Raw genomic sequence first — 11,948 nt, forward strand, 5'->3', positions numbered from 1 at the left:
AACCAGTTCTTGACCTTTACAACGTTGCCCTTTATTTCTCCACTATTTGTCCTTTGATGGCTGACTCGTTTGACTCAGCGTAATGTCTACCATGCGTTCTTTGGTTCTTGTGTGCTAGTTCCCTGAGCACCGATTCTAAATCCAAATAAGATGAAGTCCTTGACAACTTCAGTTCTCTCCCCGCTCCTCGCGGTGGTGTTTCCTGATCCGGTGGTGTTTCCTGATCTGGTGGTGTTTCCTGATCCGGTGGTGTTTCCTGATCCGGTGGTGTTTCCTGATCCGGTGGTGTTTCCTGATCCGGTGGTGTTTCCTGATCCGGTGGTGAGAATGTTTGTTTCCTCGTGTGGAGGTGGGTCTCTGCTGAAGGCTGCCTGCCGTCTTTAGTCTTCGTCAGTAAGTGCTTCCAGTCATCTTCACTTTTAGCAAAATGTGTCATCTGCATATTGCTTGTTATTATTGAGCCTTCAATCTCGATGCTGGCTGCTTCTTCATATCCTTCAGCCTCTCAGATTATTTGTTCAGCATACAGATTAAGTTTGATGAACATGTACGACCCTGATGTACACCTTTACGATTGAAACCACATCATATTCTCTTGTTCAGTTTACATAACTCCTTTTTGTATATACAGGTTTCTCACGAGCACAATGAAGGGTTGTGGGATTCCCATGCTTCACAGTGTGTAGTCGTAGTTTGTTCTGATCCATGGTGTTGAATGCATTTTTTTCATGTATAAATGCATTTTATTTGGAATACACCCATGAATGTGTGGAGGCGAATGCCTTTTTATAGCCAAAGCACAGGTAACATCGCCCTGACATTCTCTCATCTGATGCTTCAATGAGACCCCTCATTCCATGTCCTAGTCTAAGACTGGCTTGTGTTTCTGGCAGTTCCCTGTTGATGTTTCCCTGCAACCGGGTATCTTCAGCAACAGTCTGGGTGTCATATTAATGCTATTGTGTGATAATTTCTGCATTCACGGGGCTCACCTTTTCCTGGATAGGCACAAACATGGGTCTCACTCAATTGGTTGGCCAGAGAGTGTCTTCAGAACTTGGCAGAGACAAGTGAGCCCCCCAGCGTCGCTTCCAGCTGCGGGAACGTTTGTCGGTAGCCGCTCAGCTCCCAGAGTCTCGTGTTTTGTCAGTGTCTCGGTGCAGCTTGGCCTTCTTCCTTCAGTACCATCAGTTCTGATCGTGCGCTCCCTCCTGACAGGCTTGAGCCGCCCGCGACCAGCTCTTTTTGGTATCGTGACTGTGTTCCCTCCATCAGTATTTTGTCCTTAGACTTCGTAAGTATTTCAGCCTGAGCTGTGAATATTTTCTCAAGTTCCTGCAGCTCTTTCTGCTGCTTTCCTAGCTCCCGGTGTGTGTACGTTTCACGGTACTTTGTTTGTGTTCCCGTGACCTGTGCTGTGACATTTCTGTCCAGCTCTTCTCATGCTCGCTTCTTCTGGTTCCTTGTCTTTGTTCAAGAGCGCGTTGCAGTCTCTGCTCACATTCTTTGTGCTTGCTCTCAACTGTTCCTGTCACTTTCCTGACCATTTGCTTGCTTCGTGCCGGATACCTCACAGCGCATCTGGTCTTTTATCTGTAGTGTTCAGTGCGTCAAATCTGTTCCTGAGTTGGTCTCTAACTTCAGGTGGGGGATGCTCAAGGTTGTACTTTGTCCCCGATCGACTTGTTTTAATCTTACTCAGCTTCATCTTGTAGATGAGCAGTTGGCGGTCTGTTCTGCAGGAGGCCTGATGATGATGTTCTGACTGATGATAGTGAGCTTCTCCGTCATCTCCTTTGAAAGATATTGTTGCTTTAATTCCTGGGCATTTCATTGAGCTCCACATACATAAACATTGTTAATGTTATTGAAAAGAGGATTTGCAACGTTTGTGCAGCAAAATTCTATCATGCAATCTCAAGCATTATTTCTATCACCAAGGCCACGTTTTCAAACTGTTTATCCTTCTTTGTTTTCTGATATTCCGGTCACCAGTAGTTATTAATGCATCTTGAGCACATGCTTGATCGCCATCAGAGAGTAGAGGCTGGTTGAAAACAACAACAGCACTCCACATTGCTCCTTTGTGAGCAGTGGAAGTTAGTGTGCACATTGGAGTCTGGCTGTCACTGGTCTCCCTTGCAGATGTGCACATCATCCTTTCACAGACGGGTGTGCTTCAGGAGCGATCTCGAAAGGGTCTTCATGATGAGGACTACTAGCCCACTCTTCTTCAGTCTGTTGGCCCCAGTGTTGTGGGCCACGTGATTGTCTAACTGAAAACGGCCAGTACCGGTCCACTGTGGTTCACGAACGTATTCACTAATGTGTAGGCTGTCGGTCTGTGTGCGTTCCTTTTCGTTTTGGATGACTTCTTATTGTCTGGAGCCGTGCTGTGTGCAGTCTCTGCCTTAATCAGTAAAGGGCGTTGGATGCAGTTTCTTCTCATTGTGAGCCAGGCCACGTCAGCAAATGATGGTCCCAAATGCCTCGCTCTGCCACGGCACTCAACGTATGAGGACTCTGCCTTGAGGAGGCCGCTCTTGCTCTCCAGGGGTATTTTGTATGCCTTCTGACCTGAGGGGCTCGCCTTCTGGTGCGTATCTGCTGCTGCTTATTAGGTGTTCCGTGGCTAGTCACTCAGAAGTGGTCTTCCTAGTCGCACTTGATCTGGAAGCTCTGGCGAAACCCGTCCCCCTTGGGTGGCACCACTGGGGTTGGAAATACTGGTGCCTTAGCTTTCAGCACCACAGCAGCGTCCAAGCTGCCACAGTGTGACCTGCTGCCATGTGAGCGGTGGGAATAGGGAGCATAGAGGAGCCAGATGAAGGAACTCCGCAGAAGGCGGTCCTTGAGCCGAAGCTTTTGCAGGAGGCCAAGGAGCAATCAGGTGGCTGGGGGTAGCGGTGGGGGGTGCAGCAGGTAAATGGAAGAGCAGATGTAAAGGGGCAGAGTTGGAGGAGACGTGGACAGACACCAGAGACAGAGGGCCCTGGAGGCATTCTCGGGCTTTTGGCTGCAGTGTAGATGAGACAGGAGCAGTGGGCTGGGATCCGAGGAGTGAGTGGCCTGCAGGGTTTGAGTTGGACAGGGCGACTCCAGCTGCTGGTACCACTGTAGGGAGCCAGGGTGGACACACTTGTCCGATAAATTAATGATTTTCCCTGCCACTAGCTGTAGATGTGGTGTCTCCTGAACACCAAGAAGAATGCCTGCCTTGGCATGGAGTGGATTTTAAAATAAATCAACAACTGCTGACTGTTCTGATGCATGACCACCCATGTATGTCAGAGCAGACCTGTACTCCACAGGGCTTTCTCTCACTTTCTAACAGCCCCCCCCCCCCTTGCTGGGCATTGGCTTTTTCCCATCTGAGAGATTCCATAACTGACTGATCATAAAATCCTAGCTTGGTTCAGAGAATCCAAATACGATGTCATCTAGATGACCACATAGTTTTAAGCTTCTTTTTCCCAAGCTTGACTAAAATCATACAGTATGGAGTGATTTGGTAAGAGTCCGTTTCAGGGAGCTCTGTCCTTCGTGACGGGAAAGGCGCTTGGCTTTGAATGCAGACTTGCCACAGCTCCTGAAAACATCAATGTTTTCAACCCAAGATGCCAAGTGGGCATTGGTGGAAGGATGCATTTTATTTTCATGTCCAGCTCTGTACCTATGAGCCCAGTTTGTTTCCAGCTGGGTAATCTGAGCCACAGACCGGCTTCTGAGGATGCCGCCTCCCAGGCTGGGCAGACCTCGGCATGTCCAAGGTTGCATATGGACCTGATCACTCCCACCCACATATCCAGGGCTCCTTTGTCATCATGTGAGGTCTTTCTGTGGGTTAGCCAGCCCAGTCTGGCTTTGCCCCCGGAGAAGATACTCCCGTTTGAAAGCACAAGGTAGGCAGGAAGATAGCTCAGTGGTGTCCCCACCCTTGGCAGTCACCCAGCGGGGTCTTGCTTTTCATCAGGGTGGTGATGGAATGAACCCAGGAGGTCTCGTAGTAGGTGCACCCCTTAGTCAGCACCTGTCTTCTCCTTCGGAGTGCTTAGTCACTGTTGCTGTGTTTGCTGTGTCTCTGGGCTGTACTGTCGAGCCAGACTCAGCAGGGGAAGAACACCCTTGCAGCCCAAGGCCCTTGCCACCCAGTTAACAGCAGGGGGCAGCCGGGCCCTTGGAGAAAGTGAGGGAGGCTTGTTGGCTGTCCTTTGCAATGTAGAAGATTGTGGGCCTTTTTGCTGACCACTGCAGAGGCCTGAGCCCCCTTCTTCCCCCTGGCCTTCTTTGGGCATTTTGGGTGGCTGGACAAGAATGTTCCATGGGAATTTCAATAGCGTTTCTTCTGAGGGACCTCTCTGGATTGGAACTGTTAACCTTTCCATTAGTACCTGAGCACCTAGCAGTTTGCTCCAGCCAGGGACTCCTTGGGACCTCGTAGACCAGTGCTTCCTAAAGTGGGTGGGGATACCAGCCCCTGTGGGGCAGGGGGCGGCGTTGTTGGGACCATGCAGGAAGGGCGGCAAAAGTAGTTCCCTGAACTTTATCCTGGATTATGGACTGTTGTACAAGGAGTTTTTCATTGCTCGGGAAGCACTGAGCAGTCCTGCTCCCCACCCTGCCAGGTGGGGCAATAGGGCAAATGAGTTTGGAACCTATGTCCTAGACCCTCAGTAAATGTTTGATGTGAGCAGAATGTCTTACCAGGTAGGAAGCATTGACCAAACTCAGTGCCCTCCAGTGGGGTGGACTCACAGCAAGCCCTGTGGGTCTCTCTCCCGGGAGTGACTGGTGGCATCGAGGGTAGTAAGCACTGGATTCTAACTCACTGTTCTGTGGTGCTCACAGTGGGCGTGCAGCTGGGACACGGGCTGTGAGGGAGCACCATCAAAGACGATTGTGTCAGTTGAGGCTAAACGGCGTGGCGAGGACTGAGTCGAGCAGGTTGAGAGGTGAACACAACAGCCCTTCCAGTGGGGAGCTTTGCTCAGGGAGGAGCGGGTGGTTTCTGTGTCACAGCCACAGCCACGTGAGGGGCCGAGTAAGCTGAACCTTTGTATTTCTGGTAACACACTGTGGCGATCATGTGTTGCCCTGGCAAGACGAGCTTCCCGGAAGTGGTGAGGGTGGGTCTAAGAAGAATGGGGCAAGATTGGGGACAGCATGGACAACTGGTTGCCAGGCTTTGCCATAAAGGGGAGCCGAAAACGGAGCACCAGCGGGTGACGCATAAGTGCTGCTCGTTTTGTTCTTCAGTGGGGAGGGGAGGACATGTCTCTGTGATGGTGGGAATGGTGCTGTTGGTGGGGTCAGAGCAAGGGGATGCGCAGGTGCAGGGCTGGCTTGCTTTGGGAGCATGGACAGCAACTGTCCAGGTCTAGGTATCGGGAAGACGTGCTGGTGGAGCCTGATAGCGTCCTCGTTCGTTGGTATCTACATGCCAGGGACACAGGAAGCAATGCACTAGCTGTGAGTGGGCACGGGACATCACCATCTCAGAGAGAGAGAGAGAGAGAGAGAGAGAGACAGACAGACAGACACTGACCAGACTGGAAATGGAGCCCGAGTTTCCCTCAACTATAAGGGCCCACTTGAGGTTCAGGAGCAAGTTTGTTTTGTTTTTTAACTTTTTCCTCTGAATTAAGTGGGGTTGTACAGATCAGATCAGCATTTTTTTCAGTTCGGACCATATTAAACCTTTCCATGGTTTGCCCTAGCCCATCTCTCGCCTTCCCCTTCACTGTCTCCCCCTAGCTGAGCACTCCCCCTCAAGTGCATGAATTTCAGTGAGCATTGCCATACGGTTTTCCGCAGCTTTGGGGAAACCACGGTGTGGGCATGGAATAGGCAGGGACTTCAGTTTCACTAGAGTTGCAGTTTTTCCAGTCCAGTGCCACAAAGCGAGAAAGGCTAGGAATGAGTGATCAGGATGACTGCGGTCAAGATGTTGGAAGGATTATTGATCAATATTTTGAAATGACTAGGAATTAAGACAAGTGTAGTTGGACAGTGACAGTAAGGCAGGTGACGTCATGAGGTGGCTGATTGTCCTATAAAAGTCAGCGGGGGCAAAAAAGAGGACCTGATGCAGAGGGCTTAAGTGGAGAGCAAATGCTTTGAGAGTGATTAGGGCAAAGAATGTACAGATGTGCTTTATACAATTGATGTATGTATATGTGTGGATTGTGATAAGAGTTGTATGAGCCCCTAATAAAATGTTTTTTTTAAAAAAGTCAGCGGGGGCATGGAAAATGGAAGTGGGGGTGGTGCTGCTGAAGAGGAGGGGCTACCTCAACCTGTAGACTCTCCCAGGTGCCTTTACCTGTGATCCTCACAAAGCATGGGCCGCCCCCTCCTTTCACCTTTGAAGACGTGAGGGGCAGGCTGGGACATGAATGGAGAGACGGTAGTTCTAGATCTTTGTTGAAAAGGACTGAAGACTAAAGCGCCAAGGGTCTTTGACTCCACCTTAGTGACCGGGAGAGAAGTTAATCCTGTGTGGCTCACGGTTTAACTTGGCGATCTCCCCTGAGACTGTGGATGCCACTTCCCATCTGAGAGTGGCTGTGGGACGGAGCAGTGGTGGTCATTAAGCACCCCCAGTCGGCTCAGAAGAGAGAAATCAGAGCCCAGAGAGCCGCAAAAGCTAGGCACGTTCAAGCTTCTTATCCCATCAGTTTCACAAGTTCCCTCTCTAGATTGAGAACAAGAAAGTGCTATTTTCCCCTTGATTGTTAACTTAGCAGTGATGTATAGACTTAAATTTAAAATGTGGGTCCTTAAAAGTAAGCCGCACTTGAGGTTCATGGGTTTGACATGTAGATTTGTAAAGAGAGCGAGCGGCCACACCAACGCGGGCATTCTTCCTTTTAAACCAGAGCAAAGGGAAGAAGACTGACCATCCAGAGTGCCGTTACCCAACGCAGCTGCAACATCTGAGCATTCTTCGGCTGCACAGCTGGTGTTTTTAATCATACTGTATTTATAGTACTACAGCCTGCTTTTTTTCAACTGGGCATTTTAATATGCATCTCCCCTGTTACCATATATTGCTTGAAAATTAGTTTTTCATTGTTGTGTTTCCTTAGAGATTTCTCTTTCACCACGTCTTCATTGTTGTGAACAATGCTCTATAGGCTGAACAGATTTTTATGCATTTGGGATTGCTTTCTTATGATAAATTCCTAGAAGGTTAGAGTAAAATACTTGACCAAAGGGTGTGGTTTTTAGTATTTGTCTCATGGGTGAAAAAAAACACAAAAGCCAAGATGACTATCATCAAGTCACTTCTGACTCGTAGCTCCTCCATCCCTTGGACCACAGTGAAGCCAGGTGGGTGACTCCATGTCTGTGTGGCTGTTCTTCTAGAAGCTGAGGGCCCGACGGGCATACAGGTAAGCTAGTCGCCCAAAGAAGGAGCCATTGGTCCAGAGGGGTGGTGAAGCTGACTTAGAACAGACCCCAAGAAGAGTCCAAGAGAGGACTGCTCTTCCAGGAGTCTCTGTCCGTCCACTCCGTTCAGGCAATGCGAGGCTGTCCGCCTGGGGAAGAGCTCCTGGGTTTGTCAGAGAGTGTAGGGGTCGTTACCATAGAATAGTCAGGACTCCGGGAGCAGATGAAGGAGGAAGAGGAGAGAGTGGAGCACATCTTCCCAGCCCCTTTTCTAATTTCGTATTTTGCTTTTGTGGGGAATTTGTAGCTAACCAGACTTGTGAAGTGAGAGTGCTGTCTTCATTCAGTTTCGTTTTTAATTTACAGTGTCTATTACTTTTAGACACATGCTCATACATTTCAGATCCAGGGCAGCTCTCTGCACCCACTAACAAAGCCTTCCTCATCGGTGCTTTATTTCAGGTTCAAAGACACTATTATCAATGCCAAGTATGGAGGCCACACGGAGGCGGTGCGCCGGCTGCTGGGGCAGCTCCCCATCAGTGCCCAGTCCTACAGTGGGAGCCCCTACCTCGACCTCTCTCTCTTCAGCTATGATGACAAGTGGGTGTCAGTCATGGAGAGGCCCAAGACTTGTGGTGATCATCCTATCAGGTACGCCTGCCTGCTACTGGCCAGCTGCTGCAGGCTGAAGAGCCCCGGTTTCCCCTTTTCTGTTCCCAAACACCGATCCATGGAGACTCTCCCCACCTGTCCTCGGTCTGGGGTGAAAGGGCAGGCTGTCTCTCTGATGTGGTGTTCTTGACCACTTAGGTACCAATCTCCTAGGTTAACTAGTTCTGTCTTTTGCTTCTCATCAAAGTATCCAATTCAAGTTGTTGTCGTCCTCTTGAAAAGTATCCAGGGAAGGAAACAGTACTTTTCCATTTAATAATCTAATATCAGCCCACCATCGTCCTTGGAGTTGAGGCTTTTTACCATGTCTGACATAAATGATTTTATTCCCCATGTTACCTAGAAGATGCAGAGGCAGTTTGGGAAATAAGTAGGTTTCAGAGAAACCCGTGTTTCCTCCCTTTGAGGAGTTTGGGAATATCTATTGCCGTGTTATCAGTAGAACCTTGCAAACGATCCTCTTTCAAGAATCGCTCTGGACAAGTCATGACCGCCCTTCTCCCTGCTGGGTCTGGAACCCGGCTGGCTCCATGCGTGGGCAGGTCGAGGAAATGGCCCCATCACGCTGGCAGGGCTGCTCGAGTATTTCCTGGAACCCTGACCTGGAGCTGAGAAGGTCCTCTCCACCTTGGACAGGGTGCAGCACACTCTCTCAGCGGGAAGCACTGGAACTGCCCTTCTCTGACAGGACACCTCTCAGCCGCATGCAGGAGCTGCCTTCTGTAGCTCTACTCTATCATCAAATACTAGTCTGTGCCCCATTTCCCGTGGTCTTGTAGTGTGCTTTTCACAGTCGTTTGGGGAGCCAGGATGTCAACAGGCCCATGTGTTGCGTTAGGTCACTGTCGGAAGTCTTGGTTACTTGACGGGTCTGCCTTCCACTTTGATGTCTCATTGCAGTGTGGGTAACAGTGCCCGTTGTATCTCGGGTGGAATTGACCGTCGTCTCAGCCCCCCATATGTTCTTCTACAAACTTGTAGTCAGAGTAAGAACAATCAAACAACGGATGTTTAAATTACAAGCCATGTGTGGGCTAAGAGTTAGTTACCTGGGCGAGGTTACCGTGTCCGTGCACATGCCAGCGTATCGTGGGCTTGCTTGATAGAGCACCGGCACACAGGTAGCACCCCCTCCTTGCCTGCTCCCTGGCCTAGACGAACCCGGGCATCAAAACTGGAAATGCTATTGGAGCAAAGTGGGATTTTCTCATAATGCGTATTTTTCACTTAAAATGAGAAAAGTCAGGCTGCTGAAGGCATTTGAAGAAGACAGTGCCATCACTTGGAAACCTTTTGGTCGATTTCCTTTGCTGGTGTCTCACCCCAGCCACAATCACAGGCAGCAGTTTGTAGTCTTGCTCTCCTCGCTCTGTGTGATGCACAAGTGTGAGTCCAGCCCAGTTGACAATAGCCCTGTAGGACAGGGTCCCTCTGCGCCACGGGGCTCCCCAGGCTACAGAGCTTTATAGAAATAGCTTCGTCTTTCTTCCATGGGGTGGCTGGTAGCTTAGTACAAGTAAATAAATAAATAGAATAAGAAATAGCTTGTTAATATATAGGACGGGGCGGCTCCAAAAATTTCACTAGCTTTTAATTACATTTTTCAATGAGCTTTTTGAAACCCCCTTGTTTATCTTGGCAATATGTTAATACTTTCAAATGTTATTGAAATTAAGTTCATCTGTTTCTTTCTTCTTATTCTGCCTCCTGCTTCCCCTCCATCATCATCATCATCTTCATTATGTAGCTACCTGAAAATGCAAGATCATGCATCTGGTGGGCACTTTACTTCCAGCTCTGAGCCGGACAGCCTTGAGACAGTAGCTTTCGGGATACTCTGGACTACAACATTTAAGGAACATTTAAGGTCATTTAAGGAAAATAAACGACCTGATGACTCAGGACTGAAATACGACTCTGGTTAACGGGTGCCCTAAAACTAGCTAATTAGACCAAGGTGACTCTGTACTTTTCGGTAATAACGTGGGGTTGGCGCGATAGGAGATTGCATTAATGAGGCAGAATAATGAGTGGCCAGCTTTCCTCCATGGCGGAGGTAGCAAGGTGGTGGCGAAGACTAACCCCATCACTCTCTCTCTGTTCTCACTCTGGGCAGGTTCTACGCCCGGGACTCTGGTCTGCTCAAGTTCGAGATCCAGGCAGGCTTACTGGGTCGCCCCATCAACCACACCGTGCGTCGCCTCGTGGCCTTCACATTCCACCCCTTTGAACCTTTCGCCATTTCCGTGCAGAGGACTAACGCAGAGTATGTCGTCAACTTCCACATGCGGCACTGCTGCACGTAGGGGTCTCCAAAGCCAGGTGACCTGTCTTCCAAGATGCTGTTGCCTCCCTCTTATCTCTGTCGACCCCAAAGCAGCAGCCTCTGACCACCAGTCCTGTGCCCGCAGTTCCAGACTGGGATGCATCAAAGGGGACTGAGCAGAAGAGAGAAGTTGGGAGAGGTGGGGACCCGACAGATCAGTGTAACTGAATTTTTAAATGATGTACACTCTAACCGTTGAGGGACCGCGAGTTCTCTCGTTTTTCCCTGTGGGAATACCTAGCATTAATTAAGTTCCTTTAACTTTGGTTCTATTTTGCATTTTATTGCTGTGACAAGGGAGCATCACTGGATCCTCCTCCTTTTCGCTCCCGAGCGCCATAGATTCTCTGTCACTTAGCCAGCAAGCAGGGCTGTCTCTATATGCAAATGAACCGGTGAATGAATAAAGCCTTGCTATTTTCTTACTGAAATATAGCCTGTGTGATGACTGCCTTGTGTTCTGATCAAACCAAGTGCTTTTCAACTGCCTGGGTTCCAAGGAGGCCTGCGAAAAAGACCGGAGGCCACAGATAGGCAACTGCTCCGGGGAGACCTACATACGTGTGCCAGCATGGAGGACGGTTATCTGCCAGGCCCGCTCCCTCCCTCGGGTGTTCGCTCGGCCCTTGTTAGAGCGGGGGGAGCCGGGCATAATTGTGCATGCTCATGTGGAAGCATGCCCCCATCTGTGACTTCTGCCTTGGGCAGGTGGGAGAGGGAGCAGCTCTCGTTGGCTGTAGCAGACGGAAACACTGTAGCAGGCACAGCGATTTGGGTGGTGGGAGCTGGCAAGCTCCAGGTGTCCCTGCTGAGAGCGCTGGCTGTTACTGGGTGCCTGAGCCATCAAAGCTCTCCTACAAACACCTGCCACCCCTAGCCCTCACCCTTCTGACACATTCTTCCCTGGGCTCCAGGGAGCTTCACAGATGCCTTAGATTTCAGCTTTGTGGGGCATCCCTCCTGCGTATAGTAGCTTGTTTTGTGACCTCGCCCGTGGAGATGGCCCTACACTCCTGGGATCCACGCGGACTGTGAAAAGGGTCCTCTACCACCCAGACTGACTTCCCTTGGAACCCTAAGAGCTGGGTTGTGTTTGTCTGAGCTCGAAAAATAAGAGTTCTGCCTCTTTCGTCATCTTGAGCATCTATGTGAATTTCCATTCAGCAGTCAACATGTAAGCTTTGAGCAGCCTTTATGAGAGGTAGACAGTGTGTATGCATTGATTTGTGTACCCACTACCACCACCACCATAGCCTACATTTCATGATCTGATGTAATTCTTCTAAGTGTCAGAAATCCTCACCTCTGTGGTGGTTAATATGGCAGGATTAGTGGCAGGCGTGTTAATGAGGCTGGTTATAATCTACAGGATTGGTTGTATTTTGAGTCAATCTCTTTGACAATATAGAAGAGATTAAGTGAGCAGGGATTGAGGACTCTCCTACCATCTAGCAAGAATAATCAGAGTGAACTATGTCCTCTTTGACCATGGTCCTTGGTGCTGAGAATCCCACAGACCCAGGGGAAACTTAATGCTGTCCATTTTAGCTCACTA

At 49.5% G+C, this 11,948-nt stretch overlaps 1 protein-coding gene across 8 annotated transcripts in view; it reads left to right on the forward strand.

Moving 5' to 3' along the window:
- Window positions 1-10,813, forward strand: part of DET1 (DET1 partner of COP1 E3 ubiquitin ligase) — a 35,267-nt gene extending 24,454 nt beyond the window's left edge. For all 8 annotated transcript variants that reach the window (XM_075557854.1, XM_075557855.1, XM_075557857.1 and 5 more), the window contains 2 exons: window positions 7,855-8,046; window positions 10,184-10,813. In XM_075557854.1, coding sequence (XP_075413969.1) covers window positions 7,855-8,046; window positions 10,184-10,373 — 382 coding nt within the window. In that variant the 3' untranslated portion in view covers window positions 10,374-10,813. The remainder of the gene's footprint in view (window positions 1-7,854; window positions 8,047-10,183) is intronic.
- The last annotated feature ends 1,135 nt before the right edge of the window (window positions 10,814-11,948 follow it).

The sequence above is a fragment of the Tenrec ecaudatus genome, chromosome 9, assembly GCF_050624435.1.
Source record: "Tenrec ecaudatus isolate mTenEca1 chromosome 9, mTenEca1.hap1, whole genome shotgun sequence".
Lineage (NCBI taxonomy): Eukaryota > Metazoa > Chordata > Mammalia > Afrosoricida > Tenrecidae > Tenrec > Tenrec ecaudatus.